This window comes from Bicyclus anynana, chromosome 15 (assembly GCF_947172395.1).
Source record: "Bicyclus anynana chromosome 15, ilBicAnyn1.1, whole genome shotgun sequence".
NCBI classification, from domain to species: Eukaryota; Metazoa; Arthropoda; class Insecta; order Lepidoptera; family Nymphalidae; genus Bicyclus; species Bicyclus anynana.
This window is the reverse complement of record NC_069097.1, coordinates 10,514,301-10,527,001: the sequence shown is the minus strand read 5'-3', so window position 1 is coordinate 10,527,001 and position 12,701 is coordinate 10,514,301. Positions and strand designations below refer to the sequence as shown.

The window sequence follows — 12,701 nt, the reverse complement described above, 5'->3', positions numbered from 1 at the left end:
GGAACCGAAGCCAGTCTATGCTCTGTTGTGATTGGCTGAACCTTATTATTAAAGTTTTATTTTTGCCTTGTAAAAAAACATGGCTGCAATTATAGTGAAATGTAAATATGTTCCTTGAGTTGAGTGAAACTGTGAAACCAGTGGAACTACAGGAAACTACAAATCAATTTATCAAGGATTTTATTTCTATTTATTTATTTTCTGTATATTATTGTATAGTATTGTTAATAAAGAGTTATAGTTTGATTTGTGCTCGGTTAATTTCAGTGTTCGATAGTAAAAGTGCAAAAGTGTTTTTGTTTTTCGTTCAAAATGAAGCGCTGTTGCGTGCCTAAGTGTAAAACAGCTATTAATTTACGTGCTGTACCATGTACTGATGTTACTAGATGGAAGGTATGGTTGATCAATTGCCTGTTTTTGCGTAAATATTCCTGTTTACCTTGCTATGTTATTAATCATAGGTTAAGGTTAACTAAGTCTGCGATACTTACTTTGAATTTGGAAATTAGTGATTTAAACCAAAACGCTGTTCTAGCACCTACAAATTCCAAGTTCCTAGAGGTATCTTGCATCGGGCCTAATAAATACGAATAAACGATAGTTGACCACGTAACTACTACTTCACAAACAAACAAATAGCCTGAAATGCAGACTAACGCATTAAATGTCAATATTAACGAACAATCAATTATATTTCTACAAATAGTGTCTGTCTAGGCTCACAATCCCAGTCCGAATATTTACAGAGTTCAATTTTACCTGATCCCCTGCCTTCTGCTTCACAGAATCCCTTTGTGCATGTTAGGCCTAGAGTTCGATCAGCTAAGTTTGAAACTCCTAGGAAGCAAAAGTTACGTCAGAATATTAGAACATTAAAACAAATGTTGTGCAATGAGACTTACAAATGCAAACAATTATAGTCAAAACTTTGTGCTAGTAATGTACAATATTTTATTTCAAATTATCCTTTGTTAACTCAGTTTGGGAAATTATTAGTGGATTCACAGTTAAGATTATCTGATTCTAAAGTCAAATCTCCTAGATACACTAATGATGAGAAAATCTTTGCACTTACATTGTTTAAGTTGAGCCTTAATTTTTACAAATTCTTACAGAAATATTTAATATTCCTATCCAAATCAACTACAAACTCTCTATTAACTAAAATACCTGTGAGACCAGGTATTAATGAATTTATTTTCCAGCATTTGGCTGATTGTGCTAAGAACACACAGACTATGGGTTTGCAGTGTATATTGTTGTTTGATGAAATGGCTGTCAACAAAAATTCATTTTTTAATATTCATTCTGGGGTTATTGAGGGTTTTGAAGACCTAGGAACATAGGTGGTGAACGAGCAAATAATGTTGCAGATAAAGTTTTAGTTTTTATGTTACGTGGCTTATTTCCATCTTGGAAAATACCTTTAGCTTATTATTTTCTCTGTGATGGAATAAAGACTTTAAATTTAGAAAGAATTCTTAGAGAAATAATTGAGGCAATATTTAAATCTGGATTTATTTTAAGAGCTACGGTCTGTGATTAAGTTTCTGCAAATGTAGCTAAAATAAATTCATTAATAACTGATACACACAGAGTATGTCTTCATAATAGTAATGAAGACGCTGAAAATATATTTTATTATATGATTAATAACAACAAGGTATATCATATATATGATGTTCCTCATTTGTTAAAATGCTTCCGTAATAATTTTCAGAAGAAGGACTTGATCATTAGAAATCAGCATGCTCAATGGGCTTTCATTGAACGGGCTTATGCTACTGATGGTGCAGGAGGACGTGCCAGAACCATAGATTTAAACGATAAACATATAAACTCAAGTTCCTACGATAAGATGAAGGTAATTATGCATTACATTATATTAGGAAATGCTTTCTGAGGGAAGGGAGTGTAACTACATCAGCTTCCCTACTCCAGACAGAGAATTAATATGAACAGTAGATTATAACTCCATACCATTTTTTGGGGTTTATGGGGGTGACAAGCGCAATATAAGAGTTACAAATGAAGTGTAACTCTCCAGCCTCTGCACCTCAACTCCATTCTCACCTTCACACGGTGGACCCCGTTACTTCGAGCAACTTTGTGGAAGACTAGGAGAAATCCCAGTGGGAAACGGAGTCAACAAACAGACGAGAGTACAGGAGGGATTACTGGCGCAAATATTTTGGTCCAATAATCTTAAAGCGAGGGAAGAATCACGTAAGGCTTTATTAATTAACAAGAACAAGCCATATCATCACACGAATGTGTGTGTCTGTGTAAGTATGTTTGTACCTCCTTTACGCTGCGGCTTGCATACCGATTTGACTGAAATTTGGAACAGTTTACTCTGTATTAACACGGCTACTTTAATTGCGAAAAAAATCACAGTGGGATTTGTGTTGAGTAGCAAGCGTCTGTTAGTATATCATAATATCACATGATGTTCCATATTTTGTTAAAATGCTTATCTAATATTTTTCAGAATACCTGGATCACTGGGCATCTGCATGCTCAATATGCTTCCATCAATGTTAAGAATATGCTACTGTTGGTGTAGGAGGAGGGTGTCCGAGAACATAAAAAATTACTTAAGATGAAGGTAATTACGTATTAATTTAACTAATTAACTAACAGCCCACTACAGCACCAGACTTTTCTCCATACAGGAGATAGATACCGATGTCAAATATTTAAATATGGCTACTCTAGAAGATTCGCTCTGATAATCCTTTTGACTAATTTTGTCATTTGTGGGGTGGGAATATTATGAGTGGTATATAATAGTATAATTTTTGTAACTAATATGTCTGAGAAATCGATAAATATAAAAGAAAGTCAGGTTTGTTACAACACTTATAACTCAAGAACAGCTGGACCGATTAGGCTAAAAATTGGTGGAGAGGAGCTTAGATCTAGGAGAAGAACATAGGATACTTAGGGTAGAGGTAGAGTTGAGTAGAGTATGGTAGAGTAGGTGTTGGGTGGGAGTATGGTAGGGTAGCTGTTACTCTTTAACGCCGCAACTACTGAACCGATTTGGCTGAAATTTATAACGAAGATAGATATTACCCTGGATTAACTTAGGAATATCCCGGAAAATCTATGGTTCCCACGGGATTTGTGAAAAACTGAACTTTCCACGTGGACGAAGTCACGGGCATCCGCTAGTTTAATATAATTTTGGTAAAAATTGTTTACGATTTTGACGAAGGTAAATCAAAAAATCATGATAAGTAATTTTACTTTACAGGTCAAATATGCTTCAGATGTCTTCAGTTTTAGAGGTGTACACTGACTTACTTTGGAAAATGAAGTCATATTATAAAGAACTTTGTTATAGTGTTCCATATGTCAACATGACTGCCTCTGTGGTCCAGTGGTTAGTCTATGTGTTCACAAGGTCCTGGGTTCAAATCCTGGGTAGAGCTAAATGAGATACTGAGTTTTTCCTTCTTTTAAGAAATTTTTAGTTATAATTCTCAGCCGTGAGTTGGAAAGTTGGTGGCATTACACCCCGTTAGTTCTAGTTCACAAACGCCATTTAGATCGAAACTTTTTCTCCTTCTCCTAGAACTATGATTGAGGTGTCATTTGTTTCGGAAACGCATTTGAAAAGCTTTTGAAAAAATTAAAGGGCTGCTTGCAAAGATTGCAAAAGTTATAAACAATTAACTAAAAAATAAGGGGTTTGTTTTTTTAATATCAAAAACTATTTAAAATATTTCCAATTTGCCAAAAGATTCAAAAAGAAGAGGAAAAATTGCTAACAAAAAGTATAACCTTTAGAAGTCTGGCTTAATATTTATTGAACTAAATAACCTCTGGATCTACTGATTGACTTCCAAATTCTTTTACCATGTTATTTGTGAGTTTCATAGGCATATTTTTATCCTCCTATTCTCACCAAAACGGGAACTACGCGGGTGAAACCGGGGGGCGTCAGCTAGTTATGTATATAAATTCTGTAGGATTTTAAATAATTTTAACAGTTGTAAACTATTTCCAGGAGAAATACTTTATACTTATATACATAATACTAATTTACTTAATTTTACCTTACAGGTCAATTATTATGCTTCGGACGTCTTCAGTTACAGAGATACACTGTACACTGCCTTTTACTTGGGAAAATGAAGTCATACGAAGATATTAGTTTTAGTGTTTCACAATTATGTTAACATAACTCTCTTACATACTTATAACATAAGCCTCTCTGGTTCAGTGGTTACCCTATGTGGTCACGAGGTCCGGGTTTATATAAGATACTGAGCTGTTCATCTAAGAAATTTTGACTTTTCTGATCTACATGTGCTCTTTAGTATAAAAAAAGTTCTCCGTCTCCTATAAAAATGGTTGAGGTGTCATTCGATTCGGAATTGAATGTACACAGTTTTTGAAAAATTTGAAGGCTCGCTCACTAAAATTGCAAAAGTTATAAATAATTCACTAAAAATGAAAAAGGGGTTCAAGCATTTTTATAGGAGACAGAACTTTTTTTTACTAAAGAGCAGTGAGCACATTCCATCCAGTTTAAATGCGTTATATCCATTAATTACGCGACATCTGTCATATATTTTGTGAAGTAGTCATATAATTTTGTAACTGTACAATTTGGTATTTTACTGCAAGGAAATGTTTACATTTTTATTAAAGAAATAAATAAAAGATTTTGTCTTTTTTTTAATCATACAAAAAAAATGTCTAGTAACAATACAGATAATCGAGATAAACGAAACCGGCATATCAGAAGACCGGTAACGTTTTGCGGTTATATGGGATAACCACAAATAGTACGGCATAACCTACTTTCACAAATCAATTTAACTACGGAATAAACCTACGACCCCTTCCAACCATTTTCTAATTACTACAAGCATTTCCGTTTCCGCCGTGTAGGCACATTCTACATATACATACAATAGAAAGAGAGGGCAAAGGGATTTTTAATGAAGATTTGCCTTGTATGAGAGAGATAAAGGATAAACTTATGAATGAAATTTGTGGTTATATGATTTTAAAATTATGAATGAAATTCAAATTTCTCAAATGTGCTAAGCAGTTTCTATGAAGTAAGCTGTCTGTATCTTTTTAGCCGTTTGTGGTGTCGTGTGTCGTTTTTATGAATTGACGTCTGTCACTTTGTTTTCTTGTCTATTTATTTTGACATGTTATGAAATGACGTTTTACGTCATTGTACTTTTACTCAGAGGATAAAATGATAATAATGAGGTTATTGTGGTCGAGTATTTTATCCTCTGAAATTTATTTGTTGTTTCACAACAGTGCCCAGCTACAGGTATGTCTATAGTATAAAATATCGTTGGTCTGTCGTTAATCGTATACTCTGTGAAGTCGTTAATCGTATACTCTGTGAAGTGGGAACGAGCTGATGCATAGTTGCTGCGGCTGCGCCCACATCTCGTCGAAAACTTCTCGCTGCGTTGGTGGCAGCTTGTACGATATCGGGTCTCCTTCCACGCTCCTGTAACATATGACGGCATAACATCATTTGACGGCCTCCGTAGGCTGATTGAGGTTCTCTTAATTGGTCCAGGTCTGGCTGGTGGGCTTCGACCGTGGCTTGTTACCACCCTACCGGCAAAGGCGTACTGCCAAGCAATTTAGCGTTCCGGTACTATGTCGTGTAAAAACCGAAAAGAGGTGTGGATTTTTCATCCTTCTCCTAACAAGTTAGCCCGCTTATCTTAGATTGCATCATCACTTAACATCACGTGAGATTGTAGTTAAGGGCTACCTTGTAGAGAAAAAAAAAAAAAATACATTCTTTTCTTTTATTCTTTGACAAGTCAGCCCATGACGACGATCACACCTCATGTTAAATGATAAAGTAGTCTAAAGGTAGCATTCCGATCTTGGCGACCGCGATTTGCGACCGCGACCGGGTCGCACGACCCACTGCTTAGTATGAATTTATATGAAGCACTAAACAAAGCCCGAGCGTATTTAATAATTTATTTATTTTGCTTGGCGACAACGTCACCCAGGTCCGACGAAATACTCTCTACGTAGGTACGTTTCACCCCGAAACCGGAGCATCCTCAGTTGCACGTAGTAGAGTCAACATCTTTTCGCGGATAATAGCGAAATGATGAACTTCCGCATAGTAACGCCTGCTTCTATCCAATATTTAAAAGCCCGAGAGCGCGTCGCGCAACCGCCTATGTTCAGTGCTCCATATAAATTCATACTAAGCAGTGGGTCGTGCGACCCGGTCGCGGTCGCCAAGAACGAAAGGCTACCTTAAGCTGGAAGCGGGATTACTTAGATGAGGCACAGATTTATTCTACCCGTTCTTAAGACGCACCGGAAAGCGCAGTATTGGTCGAGCTGGACCGAGGACATCAAGCGGGTCGCAGGGAGCCATATGTCCAGCAGTGGACGTCCATCGGCTGTTAATGATGTTGATGATGATAAAAGTACACTTACCCTAAGAATATCATAGTCTGCTTATAAGGGTCGTATATTTGGTCACGTGGTAACGGAGGGTGTATAGGGTAGTCGCGAACTGTCTTCACCTGTGGTCCAAATCGTTCTAACCCACATTTTGCTCGACGACCTATTATTCCTGGAAACGAATAACATGGGCTCTGTCAAAGATTTTACGCTTTTAGATATGTCACTATCGCGTCGAAACTGAGGCGAACAAAGGTGGGTAAATGTCTGAATTTCATTTCGTCGCATGATAGGTAAACCACCAAAAGTTATTTATACAAATAATACCTAAATATTGTCTACAAAATTTAATTGTATGTTGAGGAAGTGTAAAAACTATACACTTCCTCATATAGGTTATTTACATTTATTTATATATTATTTATAAATGTAAATAACCTTAAACCTTAACTTATGGAAGTTAGGAGTAAAATACAATAAACAATAAAGTTCCAAAAACTTTAGAATTAACCTAACTTCAAAAACCGTTATGGTAAGCGTAGACGGGGTTTTAAGGTTAATTTTCAACGATCTTCCAGACACGGTCACAAATATTTTGCTTACATAATCGAAAACTGAAAGGATACCTTTTGGGACAATCTATATAGAATGTGCCTACCTACTAGTTACTACAGCAAAAAGCCACATCGCAGCAACTACCTATGCAATTTTACTCTGGATTTCTCATTACTTTTAAATCGAATTTTTATTTATTTTTTCAATAATAATTAACTTTCTGTCTGCATGAGTATCTAAACTAAAACTAAAATCTAAACTGACTTAGGCTTACATTTTAGATAACGATGCCTTAGTTAACGATTCTCGTAAATATTATCTTCATAATATGGTGAAGTCATTACCGGCACTGGTGCGCGGAAGCGGTGTTGGCGAAGGATCAATATCGACGGAAATCTCTTTTTCCGGTTTACAGCTCACAGATCGAACGGCAGCTCGGTATTCATTCAGGGACATACCTAGAGAATATTTCGTGGGTAATAATATAGACTACAAGCCTTTGAACAAATATTACCTGTGAAATGAACCAACATGAATAACGCTTAGAAGGCTGTTACTATATCAGAAAATAACTCTGAGCACTATGCCGCCGAACAGCCTTCTAAGCGTTATTCACGTTGGTTCATTTCACAGGTAATTTTTGTTCAAGGGCTTGTAGTCTAATATATTCATTCGGTCTTTATACTACAAAGAGGAAATATTTTTGTTGTTTGTTATAATCGAATTTGCCAAGCTACAACTGCCTCATTGGTCCCATGGTTAGCTGGTTCAGCTACGGACAATGAGGTCCAGGGTTCGAATCCCGGGTCAGGCCAACAAAAACAAATTGGGATTTTTCTTACAAGGAAAATCATAATAGCAGCCTGGAGTTGGGAAGTTGGCGGTGTTAGTACACCCCCGTGCCTCGGAGAGCACGTTAAGCCGTCGGTCCTGCGCCTGATCTCTCACCGGTCGTGTCGGTCTGCCGTCCCATCGGATTTCGAGAGTGAGGGAAGAGAGAGTGCACCTGTGCTTGCGCATACACTTGTGCACTATAATATCTCCTGCGTACATGGTTAATCTCACCATGAGATTAGCCGCCGTGACCGAAAAAAAAAATAAAAGTCGGTCGGGAGCATATTATTATTATTATTAATTTTTTGACAAATACGGCAAATAAGCACCAATTCGCTGCGCTTCCTCTTCTTGCACCTCGCGAATCCGACTCAGAAAACCCCATCGTTGCTGCCAAAGTCGTGCTGCATGCTTCTCTTTTTGGGTAACCGATTTTCTGCAAACAATTATTTAGAGTTAGGTAGGTAGAATGGTCGCTAAGGCCTCATCCTTAACGTGGAAGGTAAAACCTATTGCTATTATAACTAGTTTTGCCATAATTATCATTAAAAACTGATGGACGTCTATCCTTCAAGTTGGTATCACCTGAATTAAAACGTTCAAACACTTCCTACATTGACTTTTGCTGATTTCCTTCATTCCTTTTCCAAAAAGTTCTTTGGTATCGCGAAATTACTGTGCCGACTGCCGCTTTCCATCCTTTCTAGACACTTCTAGAAAGGATAGAAGGTAAAGAAACTTCTAGAAAATCATATAAATATAATATGACTATTGTTTTCGACACGCATTTTTCCAAAACAATAGAGAAGGTTATTTTTATACAAAAACAATAAACAAAACGCTACTTTTCACTGATAAAAAACGCGTTGAAAAAAACGCCGGATCAACCTAATAAACACCAATCTCTGGACTCCCAAGTCCCAACTCATTGCCTCATGATTCAAGCAACATAGGCGAACCATTATACTACTAATGAGTCAAAAAGGTACAATAATATTAATAAATATACAAATTGCATACAAAATTCCTTGCGCTTTGACAGGATCAATGGAAGGTTCTCTCCGAACACCGATGACGGCTGGTGGGGCTTGATTTGCATTTTCCATAGTTTATAATGGTTTTTTGTGTTATTTTCACTATACGTACACGTTACTAACCAGCTTACTTTCAGTAATATTGTAATAATTTAATTTGTCATGGTAACCAGTTCTATGCCGGAATTGATCAAACGGTATACAACTCGTAAACGCAGCCCCCAACCCCACCCCCCAAAGAAAAATCACGTGTATTTTTAATAAGGACTCTAAAGAATTATGACGATAAAAATGTGATCAAAGAAAGGTTCTTTTTGACTAAGAATAGGTCTAGGTCCGTGGGGTCCGAGTACTCGCTTTCTTTTCAAAGAAATTGCAAAGCGTTTAATCCACGCCTCCCGTGACCAGAAGGCTGGCCTCAATTTAGGCCAGAGAATGCCATACAACGTGGCAATACTGCCAGTCTTCTGGGCACTTACCAATGAACATCGATTCGGACGAATTCTACGATGCCTGAGTCTTTAGATATAATTTAAATTTAGTATATGTCCTTTTTTTATTATTTTTATAATATGTAGTTAATATAGATAGGTACGTTGTATTAATTTTATTGTAGATAAAGATTAAAAAAAAAAAAATTAATAAAGTTTTATTGGATTGACCTATGAGACATTTTACCATTTTTCGTCAGCTTTTTCTTTAAGATTAATATTCTCAGTATCCTGATATACGAGTAATCAGTAAACTACTTATAGGTACATATTATATGTATAAGTAAACTACTTATACATATTAATTTAACAGCCGCGTGGCGCAGTGGGTAGTGACCCTGCTTTCTGCATCCACGGCCATGGGTTCGATTCCCACTACTGGAAAATATTTGTGTGATGAGCATGGATGTTTTCCAGTGTCTGTGTGTAATTATACATTATATAAGTATTTATATGTAGTATATAATTGTATATTAATATTATAATATCAACTATCTTAGCACCCATAACACAAGCTACTCTGTATGCTTGCTTTGGGGCTAGATAGTGATGTGTATTGTTTAAGTATATTTATATTTATATATACCTTGAATTTCAGGCCTACAAATGCACGTTTTGTTTCATTACGTCATTCAAATTTTCCATATGTATTGTAAATGTGTTGACCTACTAACAAAGCTTCGTACGTTTGTAGTTGATTTGGTTGTGTTCGTAGGCAGGTCTACGCAATGACGCAATAGGCGCTACGGCGAACTGAGGCCTAGCAAAGTTACACATCAATTCTCTTTCTACAAACGCTAACGCTTCGAAAATTAAAATATGTATGGGTATGACATATGCGATTGATAGGTGACTGTGGTGGTTGGTATCGGTCGTGCCTAGTTACTACTCTACAGGTAAAGACGTACTGCCAAGCGATTACTCCGTTCCGTTACGATGCCGCGTAAAAACCGTAAGGGGTATGGGTAATTGTTACATAAATTTCGACTTTTTTTTAAATTGTTTACAATTTAGCCCTTGACTACAATCTCACCTGATGGTAAGTGATGATGCAATCTAACTTCCACGTAAGTCCGCTTACACATTAGACTGCAACGTCACTTAACATCAGGTGAGGTCGCAATCAAGAGCTAACTAGTCATAGAATAAAAAAAAGGTTGATCACGTGACCTATCGATAACGAATATCATAACCATACATTTTTTAGTTTTCGAAGCGTTAGCGTTTGTAGAAAGAGAATTGACTGACTTGGCTACAGACCAATCGCAGCAACTGCGCACGTTCTGTGATGCCTATATACTTTTAACCCTCGCGTTGTGTTGAATGCTCTTTATACTAGGACGTCCTCTGTGGAAAGTCTTTGAAACTTTGCCGTTGTAATTATTTAACCTCTGCTATTCACGAAAGTCTGCGATGAATCATATTATTCTTTGATGTTATTTTTTAATAATGCGTCTCGGCTTTAGTTTAATTGTATTTTCAAGTAATTGTAGTGTGGCTATGTTAAACAATCTACGTTTAAATTATTTTTTGATTGTCCTTTTTATATTTTACTAGCCGTTCTCCCGTTATTCTTTACAAATTAGCCCTTGACTACAATCTTACCTGATGGTAAGTGATGATGCAGTCTAAGATGGAAGCGCACTAACTTGTTAAGAGGAGGATGAAAATCCACACCCCTTTCGGACTCTACACGACATCGTACCGTAACGCTAAATCGCTTGACGGTACGTCTTTGTAGGTAGGGTGGTAACTAGCCACGGCTGAAGCATCCCACCAGCTAAATCTGGAACAATTAAGAAAACCTCAATCGATACAGCCGGTGATCGAACCCAGGACCTCCGTCTTGCAAATCCACCGCGCATATTACTGCGCCACGAAGGTCGTCAAAATATAGCATATGACACTTACAAATAACGTTGTTTTCTATTAGAAATAGAATTTCAAAATCGGCTTATAATATTAGTTTATATAAAACTAGCGGACGCCCGCGACTTCGTCTGCGTGAAACTCGATGTAAACTTTCAACTACCTCTACCCTACCTCTACCCTACCCCTACCCTACCCCTACCCTACCCTACCCTACCCCTACCCTACCCCTACCCTACCCCTACCCTACCCCTACCCTACCCCTACCCTACCCCTACCCTACCCCTACCCTACCCCTACCCTACCCCTACCCTACCCTACCCCTACCCTACCCCTACCCTACCCCTACCCTACCCCCTCCCTACCCTACCCTACCCGAAAAAAAAGTACTTTAAAAAAAGTAAAAAGTATCCTATGTCCTTCTCCTGGCTCTAAACTACCTCCCTGCCAATTTTCAGCTAAATCGGTTCAGCCGTTCTTGAGTTATAAGTGAAGTAACTAATACGACTTTCTGTTATATAGATGTGAACGTTGTAAACATATTTTAGTACAAAAAAATTAAGCATAATTTCAATGTATTAGCGGTTGGTTTTTCTAAATAAATAAATAAAGTCACAAAATTTTGTTTGACCAACGTAATAATTTCATATCAGCCTCATGGACCGTAATAAAAAATAATGTGACCCAATTTCACAGGAGCCGCTGAACTAGAATGGTCGTAATTCTCTCCGTGCGCCGTAATGTATCGTAAACTTATCCGACTGCCGGCGTCTAGACGTTATATACCTTTCGTTATTTACTAGATACTACGACGAGAACACAAGTAGGTACATTACCCATAAATTAAATTGATAATAAACTGCTATTTCATTGATATTTATTTTTATAATCTTAAATTAACAATTACGTAACCAACTTTGATATAATAAAAAGGGCTCTTGCCACCATAAATATTCCTGCGCTAATCGACCCGTTAGGAATCAGTCGGGATGATGGCAAGAGACCTGATGGATTGACGCTGGTTCCCTGGGAAATGGGGCGGGCCCTAATGTGGGACGCTACATGCGTCGACAAATTAGCACCGTGTCATATGAGGGTGACAGAATCAAGACCGGGAGCCGCAGCAGAAAAAGCTGAAACAGGTAAGTGGCTCAAGTATGCCTCTCTGACAGAGAGTTACATATTTGTACCTTTTGCCGTGGAGACCCTTGGGCCATTGAGTGCAGTGCCAAAAAATTTTACCGTATCATTTCACCGCGGCTTGTTGCCTCGACTGGTGACAGAAGGGCTGGCTCATTTTTTGCGCAAAGGATCAGCCTGGCTGTCCAGCGCGGAAATGCAGCCAGTATTCTTGCCACCATTTCACGTGGGCATGATTTGTATAGTTATTAGGATAAGTTAGCTTAAGTTCCTTATTGTATTCTTTCTCTATATATAAAAATGAATCCATATATCCCATCACGCGTGAGCGGCTGGACCGATTTCACTTTTTTTT

At 37.5% G+C, this 12,701-nt stretch overlaps 2 protein-coding genes and 1 long non-coding RNA gene across 4 annotated transcripts in view; 1 reads left to right on the top strand and 2 right to left on the bottom strand.

Annotated features, from left to right (window-relative positions):
• LOC112043167 (type 1 phosphatidylinositol 4,5-bisphosphate 4-phosphatase) overlaps nt 1-12,701 on the bottom strand; it is a 63,909-nt gene that overhangs the window by 31,827 nt on the left and 19,381 nt on the right. The window lies entirely within an intron of this gene.
• On the top strand, nt 65-4,676 carry LOC128198805 (uncharacterized). The gene is made up of 4 exons (XR_008251508.1): nt 65-393; nt 1,721-1,864; nt 2,492-2,608; nt 4,072-4,676. It is a non-coding gene; the product is annotated as an uncharacterized LOC128198805 (long non-coding RNA).
• LOC112043165 (uncharacterized) lies at nt 4,797-8,970 on the bottom strand. The gene is made up of 5 exons (XM_024078462.2): nt 8,833-8,970; nt 8,142-8,248; nt 7,323-7,436; nt 6,457-6,595; nt 4,797-5,491 (listed from the first exon to the last, which is right to left on the bottom strand). The coding sequence occupies exons 1-5, from the start codon at nt 8,916-8,918 to the stop codon at nt 5,365-5,367; spliced, it is 573 nt and encodes a 190-aa protein (XP_023934230.1). The 5' UTR covers nt 8,919-8,970; the 3' UTR covers nt 4,797-5,364.

Coding starts and splice junctions, on each gene's coding strand:
- LOC112043165 (XM_024078462.2), bottom strand. CDS start 8,918: ATGGAAAATGCAAATCAAGCCCCACCAGCCGTCATCGGTGTTCGGAGA. Junction 6,596..7,322: donor GCTTCCGCGCACCAGTGCCG/GTAATGACTTCA, acceptor ATTCGTTTCCAG/GAATAATAGGTCGTCGAGCA. Junction 5,492..6,456: donor CAGACTATGATATTCTTAGG/GTAAGTGTACTT, acceptor CATATGTTACAG/GAGCGTGGAAGGAGACCCGA.